General features: G+C 37.9%; 1 protein-coding gene across 1 annotated transcript; it reads left to right on the forward strand.

Moving 5' to 3' along the window:
- The first annotated feature begins 1,687 nt into the window (after positions 1-1,687).
- On the forward strand, positions 1,688-20,057 carry LOC139740863 (dihydroxyacetone phosphate acyltransferase-like). Its single transcript, XM_071651446.1, has 15 exons — positions 1,688-1,706; positions 2,452-2,642; positions 3,049-3,225; positions 3,897-4,026; positions 7,038-7,241; positions 9,467-9,618; positions 11,003-11,130; positions 11,562-11,782; positions 12,810-13,073; positions 13,815-13,894; positions 14,660-14,800; positions 15,386-15,491; positions 17,445-17,538; positions 19,354-19,415; positions 19,738-20,057. The coding sequence occupies exons 2-15, from the start codon at positions 2,460-2,462 to the stop codon at positions 19,806-19,808; spliced, it is 2,013 nt and encodes a 670-aa protein (XP_071507547.1). The 5' UTR covers positions 1,688-1,706; positions 2,452-2,459; the 3' UTR covers positions 19,809-20,057.
- Positions 20,058-22,411: the final 2,354 nt, after the last annotated feature.

Consider the following 22,411-nt stretch of genomic DNA (forward strand, 5'->3'; position numbering starts at 1 on the left):
GCCATTCCAAAACAGCAAGTGAGGATATCATTCTAGTGAACAGTGGGCCTACACTCAAAGAAATTATGTTCATCTGTGCACCTATACATGTGACACAATTGGAGCACCTTAACGGGTGCAATATTGCACCTTTCAGACCAGTGAACACCTTTAGAGGTACTCACTGGTCTGCTCCTCTCAACCCACTCCCCAGGTGCATAAATGAGATACACCTGACAACGCTATTATAGAGTACTAATAATGGCGGGGTCCTGTGCTGGACTCAGTGGTAAGTTACTCTGAGAGGCTATCCTGAGTGAGTATTTATCTTCTGGAAACAAATCTTGGAAAGCGAACGACTGTATACCCTATGCTTTTATTTCTGATGTGTTCTGATAATGATGATGATTATAAGAATGATATTGTCATGGTAATGATCGGATGAAGATGATTAAAACGGCGACGAGGGAGATGATGATATAGAAGGTTGGAGAGAATAGGGACAGGGACCATAATTTTACCTTTAGTCCAGAAAATGCGATAAGGGCAGCAAGTCCATAATTGTTACGCGGGTTTTGTTTGTTTGTTTGTTTGTTTGGGTGTTTGTTAGCAATCAGAATTTATTTTGCAACTATTGTTGATTGTCAGTGTTTTACGTCTGTTTTGATTGCTTCTTTGCTTCTTTGCTTGTAGACTTATCATTCTTTATGCGTTTAATAGTTCAGTGGTAGGTCTGTATAAGCCGCGGAATCTGGAATCAATATGAAATAATATGCACTTCACTGAAACAGATTGTTAGACCTACATTCAACGTCAGAATAATCTGTTCACATTTTCATTCAATTCATTCAATCAATCAACACGTATTCCAATCAGATCAATCCAACAAGAGTATACATGGAGCATAGCTAACAAACGGTGATATGATAAGGAGAGAAATTCTCGAGCAGTTACACAAATCGTAACTTGTCTTTGAATGCCTGATGTGATATATATCACAGTGTTAAAAAAAAACAAGAATGACACACATTTAAAAAAAAATAGAAAAAGATAAAACAATAAGAAAAAGAAGGGGCAAAGTAATACCACAGTACATTTACAACGAGCACATAGCTATTAGCAGGATTTTTGCTTTCACTGCATGCTTCGCCACGACATCAAATGTTTGTTTTATTCATATTTTTATCAAAGCATTTCATGAGTTTGAATTGGTGGTGAAAACAATCTCCGTCGAGGTCGATTTCTCTCATCATAGAAATAACATAATTCGTCTACGGTCTCTCCCTCAGGAATCTCCCTCCTGGCAATTATTCTCAGTCCATGAACCCAGTCATTCACATGGCGATAGCAATTCCACGTGCAGGTGTCACACCCCTTCCTGAGTCTTATGTACCAGTCAATTGATTACTAGTACTTGTATGTAACATAGCAGCAAATTCCTTCACTACATCGTCGCTTTGACGCTTATGTACTCCAGACATGAGCTATCAACCAATTTATGAAATCTTCTGGTATCCAAGACTATGCGTGAGCGAAGATCGTACGATTCTACGTTCCTTTGTCAATGTATGCATGGAGCTATTACGACGGGCACGCAGGCCAGGGTGGTGCAGGGTCGCTTGGCTGACGACCCTCGCTGTGATACGAAAGTGACGGCCTCGGATGAAGTGGCTGTGGACCGTTCTTCGCACTGCAGCTTGTTGAGAAATAAAAGTAAGTAAAGAAAGGTAAGGCTTGGAAATTTAAGGGTTAGCGATTCTCGTGAAATATCCAACACTGACTCTTGTTAGATCTCTACCTCTTTGGAAATTATAGTTTAAGAATCGCCGGACTGACATACGTACCTGTCGGCCGTCCGTAATTAGATATAACTGTTACATTTTATTCGACAGCTGGCAATAATCAGCGCCAGCGGGACGTGAAGGAAGCTCCAAGCCGACTCTACCGGCCTGGACTCCTTGACTAAACACTCTGCTAGAATGTGTATTTGGACATGTGTGTCCATGTTGATTTCGTCAGATGACTAGATCAGGGACCAATTGCAGTTACTTTTACGGCCATAAACTGCAGGATGTAGATCTAATTTACATTGATATTTTAATTTAAAGAATGGTATTCTCATCGATAGCCTCCACAAACCCAAGATGCCAGATAAAGCAAGCCACCCATGATGCCGTCCAAACTTTGACCACCAACTAACTTCTTGTATTACGAATCTATGCTTCTGCGTGTGGTCAAATTGTGGCATGGGACATAGATCCTTGAAGCAGGCTTTTAAGGTAATTTCCACCTGTATTTTGGCTCTATGATATAACTAAGTTTATTTTCTTCATTTTGAGCATATTAATGTGCAAGTTCAGCAGAGAGTAACCTGAACATGTGAATGTCACCTGAACTGAGTACCACAATTATACACTTCAACATATTTGCAGCTTGTAAAGACATTTGCTTTGATCTTTACTTGCATGCCAGGAGGAGAAATGGCAAGACTGAGATGTGAATATGATGACATCCTGGAGCCTAGGAGGGTTGGCTCGGACATCAGGTTTGGGTTGCAGACATTACGAGGTGTGCCAGAATACAGGCACATGAAGAAACAGACTCCTCATGAAGTGAAAGAACATGTCTTGAAGTCACAGCGACTAAGACATGTCATTGAAGAGGTAAGAAGTTATCTCAATTTCTTTTCCCCATCTAATTTCTTAACTTCTATTTGTGTATATATGTATATTGCTGTCATTAATAAACAATGTCATAACACATGTTGAATTGCTGCTATTTCCCTCCAAAATGTCTATAGCCAGTATTATGCTAAGGGCCATCAGACAGAAATTAGTGACATTTGGAGGCATTGATGATACCAAGTAGGCCCTTATGGATATTACTGGTACATTTGTCCCAGTTCAGTAAGATTACATGCAGGGTCCACAGAACATTGTTATTTAGAAGGCTGACCAGTCCATAAAGGGTTTTCATCCTGTTCCTGGTTCTACAGCCCATGACTCATACCTTCAGTGTGATGTTTTCTCCAGCTCTGTTCTCCATGCTTGCATCTTCTCTGTCATCTAGCTTGTCTCTGAGAAGGGAGTGGAGCCAGAGGTGGTGTACAAGGAAGCAGATGCCATCCTTGTAGAGATGGGTCACAATCTCAACATGACCAACCTGCGATGTCTGGCAGTCATCTTCTCAAAAGTCTTCCAACAACTCTTTCAACATGTCTATGTCAACCCAGCTGGCGTTCAAAAGGTTAGGTTCACTCTCTATTTGTGTGCAAGATTTATGGATTATGAACTTGTTCTCACTTGTAAATTTTTCCAACATTAGTGCATGTGTGGTCATTCTTTAAAAGTTGTAGTTATTTTTCCTTACATTTTTGCTGAATTGTTAATGGTCATATGGGTGGTGTATAATTTTCTTGAATGATACCTGGTTAGAATGCTAATAAAGTTCTTTCCTGTAAACATGTGTAAATTTGATGTGATAAAGGTAGTGACTCTCAGTCTCAGTTGTGATGACCTAATATCAAGTCAGAGAATTATCACCTTTGCAAACACAAAGATACAGTGATAGAATCAGATTTTAAAAGCAAAACAATTATGACGTCAAATATGTCCAATACCTGCTCTGAATGACATTTGATGATTTCCTTTCATAAAGACTTGTTATAAACAATGTAATACCTAGTATCAGCAGTTGATTCTTTGTCTGAAAAGACCAGTCAGAACAATGTGGTACAAGTAGGCCCTATGTAACTCCAAGCAAATTCATTATTGATTTTTTGTTTTGTTTTGTTTTGTTGGGTTTTTGTTTTTTGTGGGTTTTTTTTTTTTGGGGGGGGGGGTTGTTTGTTTGATAGTTTGTTTTTAATCAGAAGTATAGGTTTTTTGTACTTCATGATTTTAGTTCTTTTATTTCAGATGAAGACAAGAATGAGAGAGACGCCAGTTGTCCTTCTTCCAACTCATCGGAGCTACCTCGACTTCCTTCTCATGTCCTACATCTTATTTCACTACCATCTTCCACTTCCAGTCATCGCTGCTGGGGCTGGTGAGTAAAGTCAGGTTTTGACTTCAGATGATGTGATGTCAGTTTGTATTTGATATATTGTGATGTGATATACACTTGTAGCATTAATTTGACTTGATGTGAAGAATATATGACTGCGTGATGTGACTGTATTATTCATGAGATAGGTCAACATTGTATGATCTAACATGGCACGCTAAAAAACAAAACTTGTAATCTGGTATGATCATTACAGCAAGTTTCTGCTGATTTTTGCCTCTAAGAATTGAATTGAATTGAATTGAGGTTATTTCCTTATCAGACATTAAAACATTGGTGATACACACACAAAAGTACAAAAAATACATTCCAAATACGAAGGGTGCAAGAGAAGGAAAAGAAGGAATACCTACTATCAGTCTCATAAATTACACTGAGTTTCAAGTTTATCCAAACAATCTTTTTAATAAAGTCTCATTAATTGTTTTAAGGACTTACTACCTTTGACTGAATTTAATTATTCCAAAGGATTGGACCATTATCTTAAAAAAAGAATGGAAGATTATAACATTTTAATAAATGTGATTGAAAGGAGGATGGATATTACAGGTATTCTAGTGTTGTGATTATGAAATGAACAATTCCAAGTAAAATAATTTAAATATATCAGGCAAAAAAAAATGTTACTTAATCTAAACATAAACTTGGATATGGGACTGAGTATATGTGTCACTTGTTGGGTGCCTTTTTATGCTGTTTTGTTGTTGAGCCCTCTGGAGGTGTGGGGAGACTAAGGGATCGCCTGCGGCGTCTGTCCGTCCGTCCATCCGTAATGCTACAAAAACTTGAATAACTCTCTACTGAGGACTTCAATTTCAATCAAACTTGGAGGGAAGAGTGGTTATACAAAGTTACACATTTTACCAAACATGAAGGTCACCTCAAGGTCAAAGGTCACAGGCAGAGGTCAATGAACTTTAGGGCCCAATGTTAAGTTTTTACAGCGCGTTTCAATTATGGCTCATACAAGTGTAACAGGCCTCGAATTACCCGGGAGGCAGAAGGCAATTTGCCGCACTGCCCTATCTACTTGCCGCAGTGCCTCTCTCAAAATTACCGTGCTTACTGCAACTTTTGGACCTTGCTGCCCTTAGAAAATTTTGAGAGAGAGTGCCCCTAAAACCAAAAATTGCCTGTCCCTAAAACTGGCGAAATTCGAGGCCTGGTGTAACTTTTGATGTATAGGACCCCGTTTACAGTGCGGGGCTGGGCCAAGCAGCAGCCGAGCCGCGGACGAGCCCAGCCTCAATTTTGTCCGTTTACACTGCCAGGCTCAGCCGCACTTTTGATTCAAACCTTTCAATATTTTGTCATAGTGGCGCTCTGCTTGTAAACAAATGCAATTTGGTATTTCAGACCCTGTGCCAACTGAATTCCGTGGTGACGAAGTCGCCGTTCTGGCAAAGGCCTTTGCCGAGGGAAAAGATCCTTTGCAGGACAAAACCAACTTAAACTATACTAGTTTTTGATGTTGAGGGGGTTAATATCCTGAATAGCGAAATAATACAGGCAGAGGGTTTGGAAGCCAGACTAAAATTGGCCGCGCATTTGGCCCAGTTTACGCTGAGAAAAGGCCGGGCTTGGCCGCGGCTTGGCCGCGGCCGAGACCACCTCCAGAGCATGGCCAAATGCGAGGCCAATTTGGGCCTCGCATTGGCCTTTTGCGCGTTTACACTGAAATGAAGGTAGCAGCTGAGCCGCGGCCGAGCCTCACACTGTAAACGGGGTCTAGGTCCGTTTGTGACCAAACTTGGATGTTAGATGTCCCTTTGGGAGTTGAAGGTCACCACAAGGTCAAAGGTCACAGACAGGTGTCAACGAACTTTTAAGGCCCAATGTTATGTTTTTACGGCTTGTTTTGATTATGGCTCATAACTTTTGATCCCTTTGTCCGTTTGTGACCAAACTTGGATGTTAAATGTCCCTTGGGGAGTTGAAGGTCACCAGAAGATTAAAGGTCACAGACAGGGGTCAATGAACTTTTAGGGCCCAATGTTAAGTTTTTACGGTGCATTTCAATTATGGCTCATAACTTTTGATACCTATGTCCATTTGTGCCCAAACTTGGATGGTAGATGTCCCTTGGGGAGTTGAAGGTCACCACAAGGTCAAAGGTCACAGACAGGGGTCAACGAACTGTTAGGGCCCAATGTTAAGTTTTTACGGCGCGTTTCGATTATGGCTCATAAGTTTTAATTCCTATGTCCGTTTGTGACTAAACCTGGATGGTAGATATCCCTTGGGGAGTTGAAGGTCATCACAAGGTCAAAGGTCACAGACAGGGGTCAACGAACTGTTAGGGCCCATTGTTAAGTTTTTATGGCGCGTTTCGATTATAGCTCATAACTTTTGATCCTTTGTCCGTTTGTGACCAAACTTGGATGGTAAATGTCCATTGGGGAGTTGAAGGTCACCACAAGGTCCAAGGTCGTAGGTGGGTCAATGAACTTCTGCGAGTTAGAAAAACATTAATTTTTTTCTATGCGAATTGGCGTGCACAATATGGCACTTGCCTTGTTTTGTTTATAACAATTTTATTTCTGATTGGAATTCCCTTTACAATTGTACATTGCATATCCAAACATTAACATAGTTGTTTTTTCAGCAAATCCCTTGTGAACTTCTAAGCTAGCCAAAATGCTTTAGTTATCTTTCATTGTCATTGCTGTTTTGGTGCTTTTTTCTTCATGAGTGAATTCAATCTGTAATAAGATGATATTAAATCAATTATCATTTTAGCATGTACTTTCCTACTTTGTATTTACCAAATTTATCAGAAAATTGATTTTGATATTCAAAAGTTAGTAAAGTATAACCTGAGCAAAATAAACCTGTTTAGGATTGGTCCATTACATGGTAGAAGTGTACCTAAATGAAGATTAAAGAGAATCTGAAAAGTATGTTTTGTCTATAGACATATGAGATAATTTGCACAAACAACTGTACATTGTATCCACTGGTTATGCAGCACTTCTCTTCTTCTGATTTAACAGATTTTATGCACATGAAGTTTGTTGGAGAGATCTTGAGAAGAGCTGGTGCTTTCTACATCCGAAGGTCATTTGGTTCGGACAAACTCTACTGGGCAATATTCACAGAATACACGCAGGTTACCCTTGTCAATGGTGAAGCTCCTATTGAATTCTTTGTTGAGGGGACACGAAGTCGAATTGGAAAGTTTCTCTCTCCAAAGTTGGGTAAGGAAAAATCATCTTCTTTCCCTCAGGCTGATGCAATCATACAAAGAGGTTGAGAACTCTTTCTTATCCAGCACTGTGAATGTACAGTATTCATATCATGGACTATTTTGATGATACATGTACCATATGCAATGATTCAATTTCGGTTTTGATTGATGTCACTGTTAGCTCAATGCAGTCTTCTTCAAAGGCATAGAACTGACTGCAAAAATCTTGTGAATATACAGTATGATGTTATGGTTGTATTGTGTGTGTGTGTGGAGGGGGGGGGGGGTTGTCCTATCATTTACATGTGTGTGTGTGTTGATATTATAAAACAAAAGATAAGAATGTTTTTATGCCTAAAGTAATCTATTCTTTGCCAGTAAAAGCAGGTTTAACCTCCTATAGGAAATTAAGTCATTTTGACTCTGTACATACATGTAGTGCAAGGGAGGGATCTGAATATTGTGAATACAGGACATGTAAAAACAATGCTTAAATCTATCAAGTTGTTCATACATTGTCAGTAAAATAAGCTGGTATTCATAGTGAGATAGTACCGGTATATAGATACTGAGCGGTATAGTAGGGTACCCTGTGAACATCTTGTAGCAGAGAGTCAATTAATCGTCTTATATTTTTTCAAAGAAAAGCGAAAATGATTGGTGACCTATAAATCTTTGCTATTATCTATCACACCTCTTCATTCTTTGCATGAATTAGGTCTGAATATTTGTTATGTTATGGTTATAGCTTGAATGGGCACTGGATACATTTTTCCTATGTCAGTACAGTATGTGTGTGTGTGTCAGTATGTGTTTTCTGGAGCAGGGGCAGAAAACCATTCAAGTTCTTCATGTGTCAATCTGTTTGAAAGAGAAGTATAGTTTATCCTTTGCTTCCTTTATGCAAGATATGACATTAGTGGCAATTTATAGAAGTGTGATAACTTTGCACATTATACATGAATCTCAGTCTATTGTGTACCATTGTCTGTTCCACATCAGTGTCATATACAGCCAAACCTGTCTATCTTAGCGGCCACCCAAGGGAGACCCCCCCCCCCCCCCCAAAAAAAAAAAAAAAAAAAAAGTACATGTAGTGGTTGCTATTGACAGATGGCCATTGCAGACAGATTCTTTAACATAGCTTCTTCTTTTTTCTAAGAAGATATTTTCTTTTTAGTGGCTGTTACAGATAGGTGACTGCTAAGGCAGGTTTGACTGGATTTTAAAGAAATGATGTGATGCATGTGGTGCTTAATCTACTTCAGCATAATACATTACATACATCACTTGTCAATGAACTCTCAGAGAACTTACAGTGTAGAAATGTCAACACGAGTTTAAGCTGTTCTGAAGAGTGTGGATTGTTGCTTAACCCTCCAAAGACTGTATTCATGAAACACCATTGACATTGTACATCATCATACCTCTGATAGGCTTGAAATGCGAAAAGACTTAGCCTTATATAGACAGTGTATTGATTTGTCATGTCTTTGTCATTTGTGTGTCCTTACCACAGTTTATGTCAATATGCCCTATCTGATTGTGGTCCCTTGGAAGAAATGTGTTGATTATACAGATTACACCGTTCAAAGGCACTTTGATATCCTCACTGCAACCAAGTAGGGTTTTTTTTTTCAGAATTTCTTGTGGGAAGTCACATCTAATTGATTTTTTTGTCAACCCTCTTCTTTGTATTTTTTGTAGAGAAAACATAACTTCTGCAGTTATCAGAGAAATGAAAACTAACAAATTACTGAGGCCGTGTTTTCTTTAAACTCTGCACAATGAGGCATTTTTTGTTTTCTGTGAGCAATGCAAGTAGATTTGAAACTTTACCAGAATTGTAACTCGTGGGCAATTTCCATGTATAGCATAAAATATTCTCACACCAAAATATATGGAATGCATTGAATACTTCCCAAAATGAAAGTTCTTACGGTACAGCTAGTGAAATAAAGAAACAGGGAATTTCTGTGAACAGTTGTTGCAAGTAATGATGAGCTGTGAAACCATATATAGACTATTTCAATGTAGGTACTTTTTTATGCTAATGTCTATGTCAGCTATAACTGAGGGTCTTCAGTATGTCTGAAATTCACAGAGAATCATTCATCGTTGTACAATACAGAGAATAGAAATTGGACACAATGTTCACCTGCCCTGACCACTCATCTGCCCCTTGCTAGTTGTGTCCTTTGAGAATGACTGATATCTTATCTCCTGTTTGCCTAGGCCTACTCTCTGTTGTTGTGGAGCCATTTCTGAAGGGCAAAGTGACAGATGTGACACTGGTTCCCATTAGTATCAGCTATGACAGGATTGTAGAAGAGAAGCTCCACGCTCAGGAAATGCTTGGAACACCCAAGCCAAAGGAGTCTACCTCGGTAATCATTGCAGATAATTGTTTGAAATCACTTTCCTGTTCACAATAAGTCATACGCTTTTGATCCAACAAGACATTCATCTTGTAAACATGGCTACTGGTGAACCGTGTTCATGTTCAAGAGGACCACAGGTATTTTCCTCATAGATAATGTCTCCTTATGAAAAAAGGAGAGAAAAAAAAAAAAATGACCACCAGCAACGAGAAAAAAGGGCTTGAATATTCAACACTGTAAGTCTGTACATGAGAGCCTTATGAAGTTACATCCCCAAAATGGGACACAAGTTCAGATGGTCAACAGAGGTTTTTGGTTACAGCGTACCTTGTTATATGATAGTTACCAGTAATATGATTTAAACTGTATTAGTATCGATTGGATGAGAGCCAAGTGAATTGTTAACTGGTACTGTACCTATTGTGACACACCAGCCAGCGAACATCAACTATGCAGTCATACTGTGATATCAATCTGATAATCATCCTTATGAGTGTATTTCATGTTGTCTGCCACATTGTGTCATAGTATTAGAATCAAAATGACAATTTATTTACAGGATAACAAGATTATTCTTAAAGGGACTGTACAGTACTGGGTTAAGGTGAGGATTTACACAGGTTTATAACATTCCTAAGTGAGATAATGAGAAATCTTTTATGAAATATAAAGAGCATGTAATTTTAAGAAGGATTCAACATTTATTTGATGAAAATTGGTTTTCAAATGGCTGAGATATCCAAAAAAGTGATAATAATAAAAGGCGACAGGCCACGCCGTTTATTAGGATCTCTTTGTTTCACCTTGTTTTTGGATATCTCAGCCATTTCAAAACCGATTTTCATCAAATAAACTTTTGATTCCCCTTAGAATTGCATGCTCTCTGACATCTCATAGAGTGGTTTTTGAATATCTCGCAAAACGTTAAAAGCTAAATCTTCATTTCAACCAGAACTGTACAGTCCCTTTAAGCTGTTAAAAGTCTTGTATTCTTTACCATATGCTGTATTTTTGTTCCATTTGAAATGCTAATACAGCTTCACTGTATATACTGTAATTGTTGTTGAAACATACCAATATTTAGGTGATAGAACTTAGAAGAATATCTTCCTGACATGTAGCATACAGTGAGCTCCTACATTATAACAAATCTTTCTCCTGAGTTTACTAAGTATGAGTTCAATGTTCCTCTATCATATTACTCTTTATAATGTTTTAGTATAAAGCATTTGTCAAACTTTCATCATGATTAAATGTCATACTGTCATAAATCCATATGAAGTGTACATGATATGTCCAATGATACATGGCTTGTGTTCTGATACATGTAGATATTTCACTTCTCTAAAGTTCAGTCTTGTCTGTCTCTCTGTATTATATTCTTTCCCAGGGTCTGGTGAAAGCTAGAAAGATTTTCCAGGAAGACTTTGGCAATATAACAGTTCACTTCTGTGATCCAATTTCTCTGAGAGATCATCTGTCATCCTTAGACCGATCAGCCCACAACCTCTCTCCCCGGTGGGTCAACTCTCCCTGAAAAACATCCAGATGTTATAGAATATATAACTAGTTTGCAGGATTGAAATATCGCGTGAAAGACTTGTAACTTAACTGGTTGAATTTCATACCAATGTCTTCTATGCCTTACATATCATCTTTAGTTTGACAGCTTGTAGTTATGGAACAGATGACAATTTCACTAGTGTTCGTGAATTTTATGAAATGAGTTTTGATTTGTGTAATGACAAAGGCTCTGAGAGTGATAGTGATTGTATCGCTGATGGCTGTTTAGTTATGATTAGACTGGATATGGCAATAATAATGACAATGATATTAGAAATAATAGAATAACTTATGATAGTAATGATTTGACTACAAATGACAAGTTCAGTAGTACTCAATGCAAGAAAATATTGAAATGTTTGATATGATTCCTTTTCAAATCTTAGATTCCTGTTCTCATTGGTACCTGAGGAGCAGCAAGCAATAGAAAACATTGCACATGAAGTTCAACAGATTCAGCGAGATCACATAATCTTGTCACCATGGACACTGTGTGCTGCCTGCCTCATGCAGCGTCCTGACATGTATGTTATCACTGAGCTGACCAGAGAGGTAGTATGGCTGAGGGACATGGTCTCTCAGTACGGGGTCCAAGTACGTTGGCCAGGTAGGATTTAAACCTTCAACCCCAGCACTATTTAGATTTCATATTAAAAAAAAAAAAAAGGGGGGGTATGCAAGTATGCTCCAAGGAGGGTCTGCACAGTATTAGAAGGAGAAGAATATGATCTTTCATTTTGTCCACAATGTTTTGATTGGAAGTTTAACAATAAACACCTGAATGCTACCTTGATATTTGCAAGCCTTGAAAGCTGATGAATTCAAACTTTAAGGCTAATCTAAGGAGCTTGATTAAGAGAGAATCTGTAGCATTGTGTTTTCACTGCATGTCGTTTATGAATTTGATGTTGTTTTAGACTATTATATCAATTATTGCCAGGGCTATTTCATCTGAAGCTTGCCATCCTTCATATTTCATTTTCACAACTGGTGGAAAAAACATAGAAGTATGAATTTATGTAGGTCCATATGTAGTTTGGGGCTATTAATTTTTCATTTTTAAGGGTGTCTTGGGAAGATCAGGGGGTTAAGATTAAATGTAAAACTCTGAAATTAAGCACTTAATGTTATACAGTTGTAAATAACATGAAAAATAGGCACATCATCTTCAAATTCATATATATGTAGTATGAATGGTCGACACTTTAATGCAATTTCTACATTGTATGTAAGATATCATGAATATAATTTCACATTCTGACAGTGACCATATGTAACTTTAATTTTGTCAAGTTTGTCCATAAGCACAGTACAGCACGATAATGGACTGATTAATTGTTAAAAAAAAGAACTATACATTATAAATCAATACCCAAAGATAGATAGAGCATAATATGTAGTAGTTTACATGTTCATGACAAGCATCAGGGTTGTTAAATCCAAGTGTTTTCTGCTGTGTACATGAGCAATTGTCTTGTCAGGGGATAATCACTTAAATCAAAAAATAAAATGAAAAAATTATTGTTTACATACAGCTGAGTAGTTGGTACCAAGGCTGTTTTATTGTAACAGTACTAACTCAATATTGCAGTGACAATGATGATACCATGATTATCTTTGCTTGATTGTGTCAGGAGGTTCAGAAGCTCTGCTGACCATCCAAACCAACCTGGGTGTTCATCAGACTCTGGTTAGACATCACAGGGACGGCAGACTCACCTTTAACAGGTCTCTCTATGACAACAGTGGCAGCGTGGACACCTCAACTATAGAGGGTGTCTTGACACATGCAGCCGTTCACGTCAATGTTGCCATGTATCGAAACTACCTGGCAGCATCCATGGCTGTGTATGGGATGTTATCACTGGCCTTTTGTGGTCTGGAGCAGTGCAGGAAAGGTAAGGATGACTACCGGTAACCCTAGGGGCACGGTAGGGACTGAAAGGTAAGGATGACTAGCCCTAAGGGCAGGGTAGGGACTAAGATTTGAGAATGGCTAGCCCTCAAGGGCCAGAGTAAGAGAAAAGAGGTGAGAATTACTAGCCAAGAGAGGAGAAGATGACTATCCCAGAGAGGTGAGGATGACTAGCCCACAAGGAAAAAGATTACAAGGCCTTTAGGATAGGGCAAAGGACGAGAAGTGAGAGAAATTGGCCCAAAGAGAAGAAGATGGGTAGCCCTCAGGGCGGGGCAGGGAGGAGAAGTAGATGGGTAGCCCTCAGGGCGGGGCAGGGAGGAGAAGAAGATGGGTAGCCCTCAGGGCGGGGCAGGGAGGAGAAGAAGATGGGTAGCCCTCAGGGTGGGGCAGGGAGGAGAGGAGACAGATACTCTGACCCTCTACATACTGGAAACATGATTCTAACCTAACTCTAGGCACACTAATTTTAGCCTAAATTTTGGCATACTAGTATTGTCTGGACCCTCCTTGATGATTCTTTGGAAGCAGCACTGTTTTCAGACTAAATTCTTTGACTCCTTCACCATTTCAAGAATTGATTAATGCATGAGTGATTGTTCATAGTAGATGAAGTGACAAATTCACTCTGTTGATAATGAGTTCGTTTTGACTTAAAGTGAATCATACACTTGTTTATCATTCATAAGTCTAGCTATTAATTTGAACTTTGTTTATGTTGTAGATGAACTCTTTGCACAGTATGAATTCATGGCTGCACTGCTGTCTGAGGAATTCCCATCACAGCCTAAAGGCAGTCACCAGGTGTGGTTACAACTTTCTTCTTCATCATCTTTCAAGTATCAGTGTCACATACATTGGAAAAAAAAGTGTCGTTAAAAGTATTTTGGGGCTTGTATATTGATGGAATATGTCAAAAGTGTGCCCAGTGCCTCCATCCTTGGACAAGATTTTTTACCCACCATGTTCCTCTTGACCCAGGTGTGTAAATGGGTACCTGACAATGCTAGGGTGATAATAATGGCAGGGCCCTCTGGTAGAGCAGTGGCAACAATGAAGAGGCTACCCTGGATAAAGAAGACCATGTTATTATTATTATTTAAAAGTGCTCTGTTTACTTGAATTGTCCAGAATGCAGCATGACCTTCTTTTTTTTTTAGCCAAACATTTCATTCTATACAAAATGTATCCCAGACAAGACACAATTTGTTTTTATGGGAGAACAATGTTGTTGAAATGAGTAAACAAACATGTGGGTGGTTTTCACATCTGTTTGATACATGCAAGGAGTTGGACAAATGAAACTGCTCTACTTTCCTTCATGTGATTATATTTTGTAATTCTACGTGGACATTGATTACATTGACATTTCTGCATCTCAGTCCTGTGTAGCCTTTTGGTGTAGTCAGGGAGAAAGCAACTGTGATATACAGACCTGTGGATCTTGAAAGTAAAATAACATAATGCATATTGATGCTTGGCCTTTAGAAATATGCTTTTTGGTCCCTGTCAGTATTCAAGTAACACTGAATCAATGAAGTAACATGTCACTACCATCTCAATTGACAGAGATTTGAGAGTGTGCTTGCCAAGCTTGTGGCCAGTGGAGCAGTGGATGTGAGTAGAGATGACATCAGGATAACAGCAAAGGGAGAGAGAGAGATGGCATTTCTTACTGGTTTGATGTCTCCTTTCCTCCTTGGATACTGGGTAAGACTTTTCTCTCCCCCCCCCCCCTTTTTTTTTCTCTCTCTCTCCTGCACCAGTATTTGATGGATGAGGCAGCATGGTTTTGATAGTCTGTCATATGAAATAACTATTATGGACATCATAACTTGTGAAAATGACAACAGGTATTCTTTGAAATGTGTTTATATACATGAAGTGAGTTTTGCCACACACCAATAGTGTGGTAGGTTGTTACCATTTAAAGTTGACATTGTGAAGTCCAAGTCTAAGGATGAACAAACCAGCCAATCATGGAGAAACTTTTGAAGCACTTGACTGAAAGGGCATCAAACTTGCCTCAAAATGTATGTTAACCTGTTGAGGATGGGCTGATTTTGCTACAACACACATTTCCCATAGACACTTGCCCAAGTATACTCGGGACTCGTCCTCAATGGGTTAGACAAGGTTAATTTGTAGTCTATCTGAGATAAATTGGGTGAAGGTCAAAGGATGCTTGTGCAATCTTTCTCCCTTTATAATGTATATATTTGTTTATTGTCTCTGTTGACAGTATGTCCATATTTTCCAGACTGAATCTTGTGTCTTTTTGTCATGTGGCTGTAGCTGGTTTGTCAGCATCTTATGGCCCATCCCTCACCACCACAAGGTGTATCGCTGAAGCAGACAGCAAAAGACATCCAGCTTACCATAGCAACCATTGTTTCACAAGGTAAATCTAAGATCATGATTATTTACTGTCATTGTATTGTTTGTACTTTACTTCTAAAGAGACGATTTATTACGGAACTGAATCATATTAGATTTAAAGATTCAAGTCTCCAAGTCATATTATCTAAGTTTTATGATTCTGTGTTTCATAAAAAAATGTAGTGATGCAGACGAAATAATCAAAATTCAATATAGGGGAATCCCATTATAACGAGATTGGATACAACGAGAATCACTGCGAGATAATTTTCGGGCCTAAAAACAAAGACGAATTTGTGCCGATATAACGACAACTTTTTTTTTTTAAACCGAACTTAACAACGGGCAAAATCACGCTTTATTTCAAAACCAGAAAAGGTTAATTCTCCGCGAATTGTCTGAATTATCATTGCGTGCAAGCAGAGACTACCATCTGCTAGTGCCAAACAGAACGCAGTCAAGGTAACGTGCCGCAAGTTCATAAAGTCTCTTTCCAAGGGACGTGATGGAACAACATCAGAATATTTAGAAGCTGTAGCCTTCGCTATTTATGCCGAAATGTTATCACAAACACTACAATTCGAATTAACATTCTTTAATGGCTTAAACAAGAAAAAATGGTTAACATGTATTTACGTATCCGAAATGTTTCCAGAGATACGTAACGGAAGTATCTAACTGTGAGCGGCGAACACAGCGAATTGTATGTTTTGGGAGAAATTTTGAACATGTTCAAATATCCTTTCCATTAAGAAAAACTGGTTGTAAAAATGAAAACTGTTTTTGAGTTTGATCGCAACTGTTACCGAACCCTAAAGAAAGTTAGAATCTGCTATTATTCGTTGCTTTCGCAAACATTAGCCGCTCAGTTAGATACCCATTCACGTAACTTTTATTATAAGATAAATTGAATTAGATGTCCAAATTAAAATACGACGGGGTCGTATGCTAAAATTTGAACTAACTCAACTCTTAGCTTATCGAAATACAAGTGCTATTTCAGTCAATTTTGCAATCCACAGTTACCCGGTACTGGTTCTTGTTTTCGTAAACGGCATTCACCCGTCAATCTCATCGGGTAAAACATTCACGCAAAGCACACATTCAACCTGATGCATCACAACAAGCTGGAAGCACTTGGCGCTCTCGCAGTAAAATTAGTTCACTTTTCGCTCATCGCACTGTACAGTAATAGCGAGAGAATAAATAGGATGTTGGGCACGGTTTCCCTGGAGGAAATGAAAAACAAGAGTATAAATTGTGGTGCGTGGTTTATATCAATAATTTGTCATAGAATGAAAGATAAATTCAGATTTTACTCACAGCTTATTCATCCACGGGAGTTACGCTAAACGCAACATTGATAGCGCGATTACATTACCTTTAGTTGCATAAATTTTGCTTCATCTCTCTTCTCAGATGTGCAGATTGATCAGCATGGGGATAACAAAAGGCAGGCCCATCTGAAACATTCGATAACAAGCGTCAAGAAAAAAAAATTATTGTAATTATCGCGAGAATGCTCTCGCATTTTCCTGTCGCATTTGTTGTTTTTCTGTTCATCGATATGACGTCATCATATCATTTAATGCATGTAACCCAATTTAAACAGAGCATGTTTATATAAAGTGTGCATTCCACAAGTGTTCGGATACAACGAGAATCCAGATATAACGAGAAACATCACCCGAAACCGACGATCTCGTTATAACGGGATTCCCCTGTATACCAGTAATCCATTAATCTATTCATCTATCTGTACAGAGGTTATAGAGCAAGTATGTTACTTTCCCAGTATTTTCACTTACACTCAACTCAATGATGTAAATGATAAATTTATTTGCATGCTAAAAGTATCTGCACAAAATATATTCTTTACATGCAGTTTCAAAGATAAAGTGTAAAGAATTCAGTTAAGGCATGGAAGCTTCAGCTACAAGCTTACACATTCAAACTTGATGATCTACATTCATAGGAAAGCTTCATCATTATGAGGTGTTGTCCCTCAATCTATTGACCAATGCCTTGACCGCTCTCATCCAAATGGGTGTTGTCCTGAGGGAAAAGAGGTGAGTGGAATTCTGTCATTTTTTGTACAATCACCATGACTGACAAGTGAATACACCAGCTGCTTAGATTTAGAAGTTGTGTGTAAATACACCATGAGGCCTTTCAGATGGCCATTTTATCTCATTTTTCAATGTGTTTACAAGAACATATAGCTAATGGAGCCTATTTTTGCCTTCCCAAAAGCAAACCATTATCATGTTTGTCCATCTATATTTTTCAAATCAAATTTGCCCAATAACAACTAAGCTTGATGTGTATTCACTTCCATGACAAAGTATTTCTCCTTTAAATGTGTGCATAATCCAGTGTGAATGTTTGTTGAGAGCTGCTTTTTAGATTGACTTGTCAAGGAGCTATCACACATATATAAGCCAGTTCAGAGTAGCTTATGTGTACGTGGGTACAAATGACTTTTCTTTTTTCCCACTTGGTTAGGCACTTCACTTGTTTTCAAAGTGACAAATTGAATGAGCTTGCCCGATGTAGCAGTTAATGAAATTCACCAGTCATGTTCAAACAACGGATAAATTTGCATGGACCAGGTGACCTGGCCCCCGTCTTATAAAGCCTTCAAATCAATCACAAGTCCCTAAATCGATCGCAACTTGCATTGCAGCTCACAAGAAACTTGTGATTGATTTCTATCACAAGTCTTTATAAGACAGGCCCCTGATTGGTCCATCAATCAAGACTTTGGAAACATCTGTTTTTATTCTTTTGCATTGAATGTATCAACAATATTTTTCTGTTGATATTGCCAAATAGTACTTCTGCTGTCAGGTGGTTGTGCTGGTGAGCACCAATTATAAGGATTACTTGAATAATCATTACATCACAAATGCTTACCTCAGTGCGTTTAAAAACCAATGTGCCTTGTTGGTATGAATGATCCTTTTCTGCCCATGTGCAAAGTGGAACCCTAAACTGGCTTATTGTATTGAATGTTATTTGGAGTTTGAAGTCAGTGAGGAGTACCCAAACAGTTTATAACTCTCACATGATTAGAAATATCTTTCATAAATATGAAAAGATAAGGTTTGAAGACAGACAAAGTTTCTTCACACTCAGTGTGAATACTAATGAGAAGAGAAGATACATTCCATGCATTCTTACATTGATTGTGGAGGAATGATGTGTCTCTGCATTGTGAAATATTACTTTGCATCACAAAACCAACAAAAAGTCAAGTGGCAGTCAAATAAAGAGAGACTCTCTGCCATAGCATGATATATAGTCTGTCCAAATTTGATGTCCTTAACCCACTGAAACAAGAGGTGACAATCCAGCCACAAGGAAAGTTACTGTAAGGAGAAAGGACTGAAGCTGAGAATCTATTGAAGTGCATTGACTGACTCCTTGTAATACATGGGACCAAAAAAAGAAAAAATGATGGATTTAAAACAACAACAACTTGGCATGCTTATGCACAAGCAAATCCTATGTTCTAAGCATGATAACAATCAGTGCTGGCTGTTCTTTAGAGGGTTTTTTTTTTCATTTTATCTATTTCTTTTTTAAGGATTTTCATGTACAATATGCAACATATGGGTAGAAAATGGAGAATGGAAAGTTGAAAGATATGTACAAACTCTACCTTAATTCCTTCGCTATTCCTAGCTTCAGATAAAGATAGAAAGGTTACTCTTTCAGATTATACCCCAAAAGAAAAAAAAAATAAGTCTACACAAATTTTGGGGACTACTGCAAAAACAACATGTGCAAGTTTATTTGGATTTGTGATGCACTGTCATAGCATTCTGTTTATATATTTACCCTTCCTATGCACTCAGTAGATTTTTTTTTCTTCAATTTAGCACCAATGGAGCAATAATTTCATGGACTACAGATGCAGTCTCAAGAGTGGCAGATAAGATTGGTGAGATTTTCCTTTTCTTTTGTGGTTTGTTTTGGTTTTTTTCTCTCCTGTCTCTCTTGACATATTGTGCAATAAGTATCCAAAAAAAAATTGTAAAACAAACCACGATATAGAAATTGTGTTATTATTCACTGACTTTCACCATACACGTATGTATAAAGTTTTGAATTTTCTGAAGGAATAAGTATTGCTTTTGTGCATAATGGAAAATATTTGCTTTCATTTCTACTCCTGTACAAGATTTGTGGCAGAAGACTGAGAAGAGTGATTATCTCTTATCCTTGTCTCCCATTTGTCTCTCATGTTTCCTTCCTTGGTACAGGGGAGTTCATCCAGGTACCAGTTGGTGTCCCATTGAGTGTTGGAGATATGTCTGTGCCAGCCAAACTCTAGTCCTTCACCATCATCTATTACAGTCTATTCATCGTTTGCAGGGTAAAATGTCACATTAGAAGGAATGGTAGCTGATCTCTCATGCTTTCATCACCATATGTGTCTTTTTCCTGAGGTAGAGAGAAAACAATCATGTCATTCAAACAGACAAAGGCAAAGTCACAAATGTTCAGTGCATGTATGTCCACTGTCTATGTGAGACAGGATTATACCAGGTGGTATTGAGTGAAAATATTACCAAACATGTATTTTGCCACTGTAACAGGATCCTTTCTGCAACTGGAAAACCAAATTTCTTTGTCATTTGGAGCATAAAAGGTATATCTAGGCAGTCCCTTGCCACATTTACAAATTTATATTTTTCTCAAACATCCATTGGGCTTGTTTGTATTGTACTGTGTCTGGGTTTGTATTTGAATGTATTATGCATAAAATTACATAATGCTACCAGTAGCCAAAATTTCATGATATATTATACATGGGACTATAGCTTCTCAATCTGTACCATTCCTGGTATATTTGGTGTAAGGGACTATAGCTTCTCAATCTGTACCATTCCTGGTATATTTGGTGTAAGCTGTACGTGGTAACCAAGGGAACAAAATTCCTTTTGCTTGAGTCAAGAAATGCATGTATTTTTTTAAACAATGTATACAATGTGTAATTATGTTTTTAGTTTAAAGGAGAAAGTAATGATTCCAGCAATGGCAGAATTTACTCCAGTTATGAGGTTACTGCTCATATGATATTTTTCTAGTATATGATTTGATTCACAATATGAATATTGTTCCAGAAGTGAAATACATAGCAGCAATTGTTTTCTTCTCTTGTATTTATGAGGGAGGTTCTTCCCCTAAGGTTTTTATGATCATAAAAGTATGAATAGGTAAGTTGTACCAATATCAGAGAATTGCTCACAAATGAATAGATATTGTGCAATATAGCTAAGCTTTGTAGTTGTAAGAGCAAAAGTGATTACGATATGGTGTATACACTAGATATCAAAGCATGGTAGCGGATGACCAGTTATTTACTGCATGTATGAGGCTCCAGTCAACAGGCAAGAAATGCCTACATACCTCATCGTCACTGTGAACTAAATGTCATTCAAAGGGCACATGAATTGGTCTGTAGATTTGTGTGTGCTCTCCATGGTACATGTAGGTAAAGTGTAGGACTCTATGCTTTGAGACAGAGATTGACAGCAGACCTGTATATGTGTTGATCATTGTGGCATAATCCACTTCACACTCATGTGAAGAGGAAATATTACTGACTAGTGAACTTGTAGAAAGTATAAGATGTGGGTAAGGGAGTGACTACAGGTAGTCATACAAAACGTTTTGGGTTTTTTTTTTTTCACAAACATAAGACTTGTTAATGTCCTGGAATAATAGTGAGAATTTTATAATCATGCAGACAAACACACAATTTACAAATTTGAAGCAAAGTTTGAGAGTCTGTGAAAGACAGGTCCAATGTATATTTGAGAAAGCATTTACATCACTTTGGCCTGAATCATTGCATACTTGGTACTGTATACAGCAAATATTTTGCAATGTTTCTATTTTTGCAAATTTTGCTAGTCAGGTGCTACTCGCAAATTTAAAAACACACGAAAATATTGAGTCTAAACCTGACATGAATGTGACGTGCACACATACATTTTGCATTCACTATGGTAATCCACAATCAGAATTTAACCACTTAAGAAATGGTTGGGAAGTCCCAATTCATGAAAGATAGACTCGCTAAATATATGGTATGTACAGTATATACAACTTCTTTTCCAGCTGGGCCATGTTTTGGTAAAAGGGCCTCTCTAAACCTTACGATAGCTGAAAAACAGAGAAAATTGGTCTTGAAGTTTTGGTATTTTGATTAACTGTAGAAGTCATTAAACTTCATGTTGGCAGTCAGTTATCTTGTAGAATGTTTATTGTACTTCAAATTTCATTATCTGATAATTTTCTTGTCTCAAACTACCCAAAATATTTTTGAATCAGTGGCTTTATTCACATACACTTTATTTGCCTAGCTATATTTACAAGTACTGCAACCCATTTTATTCAGCAGAAGGGTGTTTGTAGAGATACACCTGTCTGTCAAATTAATGAATTGGCAATGTACACGAGATTGTCTCGCCAGAACGGTTTATCTAGTTACAGATATGCCTTTCTGCCAAATCAGTGGCAACGTGCAAGTGATTGATATAGCAGATAGGCATATCTTGTGAGAGATGGGCCCTTCTGCCAAATTTTCAAACCCTTCCCTGTCTATTCCGCTATATTTGACAAAGGGCATACCAAGAGGTATGCCCTTCTGCCAAGTTCTCAAGCACTCTACACATGTATTGATAAACTTGGCAAAAGGGTGTATCTTTATAGACACCCTTCTTCCAAATTTAGGAGTGTATCGAAAGATATACCTTCTTGCCAAATCAAGAGGAATAAAATTGCTAAAAAGGTTAGAAATAGCCCTTTATAAGTATCTTGACAACAAAAGCTCGCTTATATGTAAGAATTAGATAGATAAATTCAGCCTTAAAAACCTAGATTAAAAAATAGTAATAATAAAATACAAATGTATATACTTTTTTCACA

The sequence above is a fragment of the Diadema antillarum genome, unplaced genomic scaffold (genome assembly GCF_040938485.1).
Source record: "Diadema antillarum isolate AM-2024a unplaced genomic scaffold, OU_Dant_1.0 seq00000889_RagTag, whole genome shotgun sequence".
In the NCBI taxonomy this organism is placed as follows: Eukaryota; Metazoa; Echinodermata; class Echinoidea; order Diadematoida; family Diadematidae; genus Diadema; species Diadema antillarum.

Bases quoted from the DNA above. Each gene is read 5' to 3' on its own strand.
- LOC139740863 (XM_071651446.1), top strand. From the start codon at position 2,460: ATGGCAAGACTGAGATGTGAATATGATGACATCCTGGAGCCTAGGAGG. The intron at 4,027-7,037 runs GTGAGTAAAGTC...CTGATTTAACAG, and splicing joins AGTCATCGCTGCTGGGGCTG to ATTTTATGCACATGAAGTTT. The intron at 7,242-9,466 runs GTAAGGAAAAAT...CTGTTTGCCTAG, and splicing joins GTTTCTCTCTCCAAAGTTGG to GCCTACTCTCTGTTGTTGTG.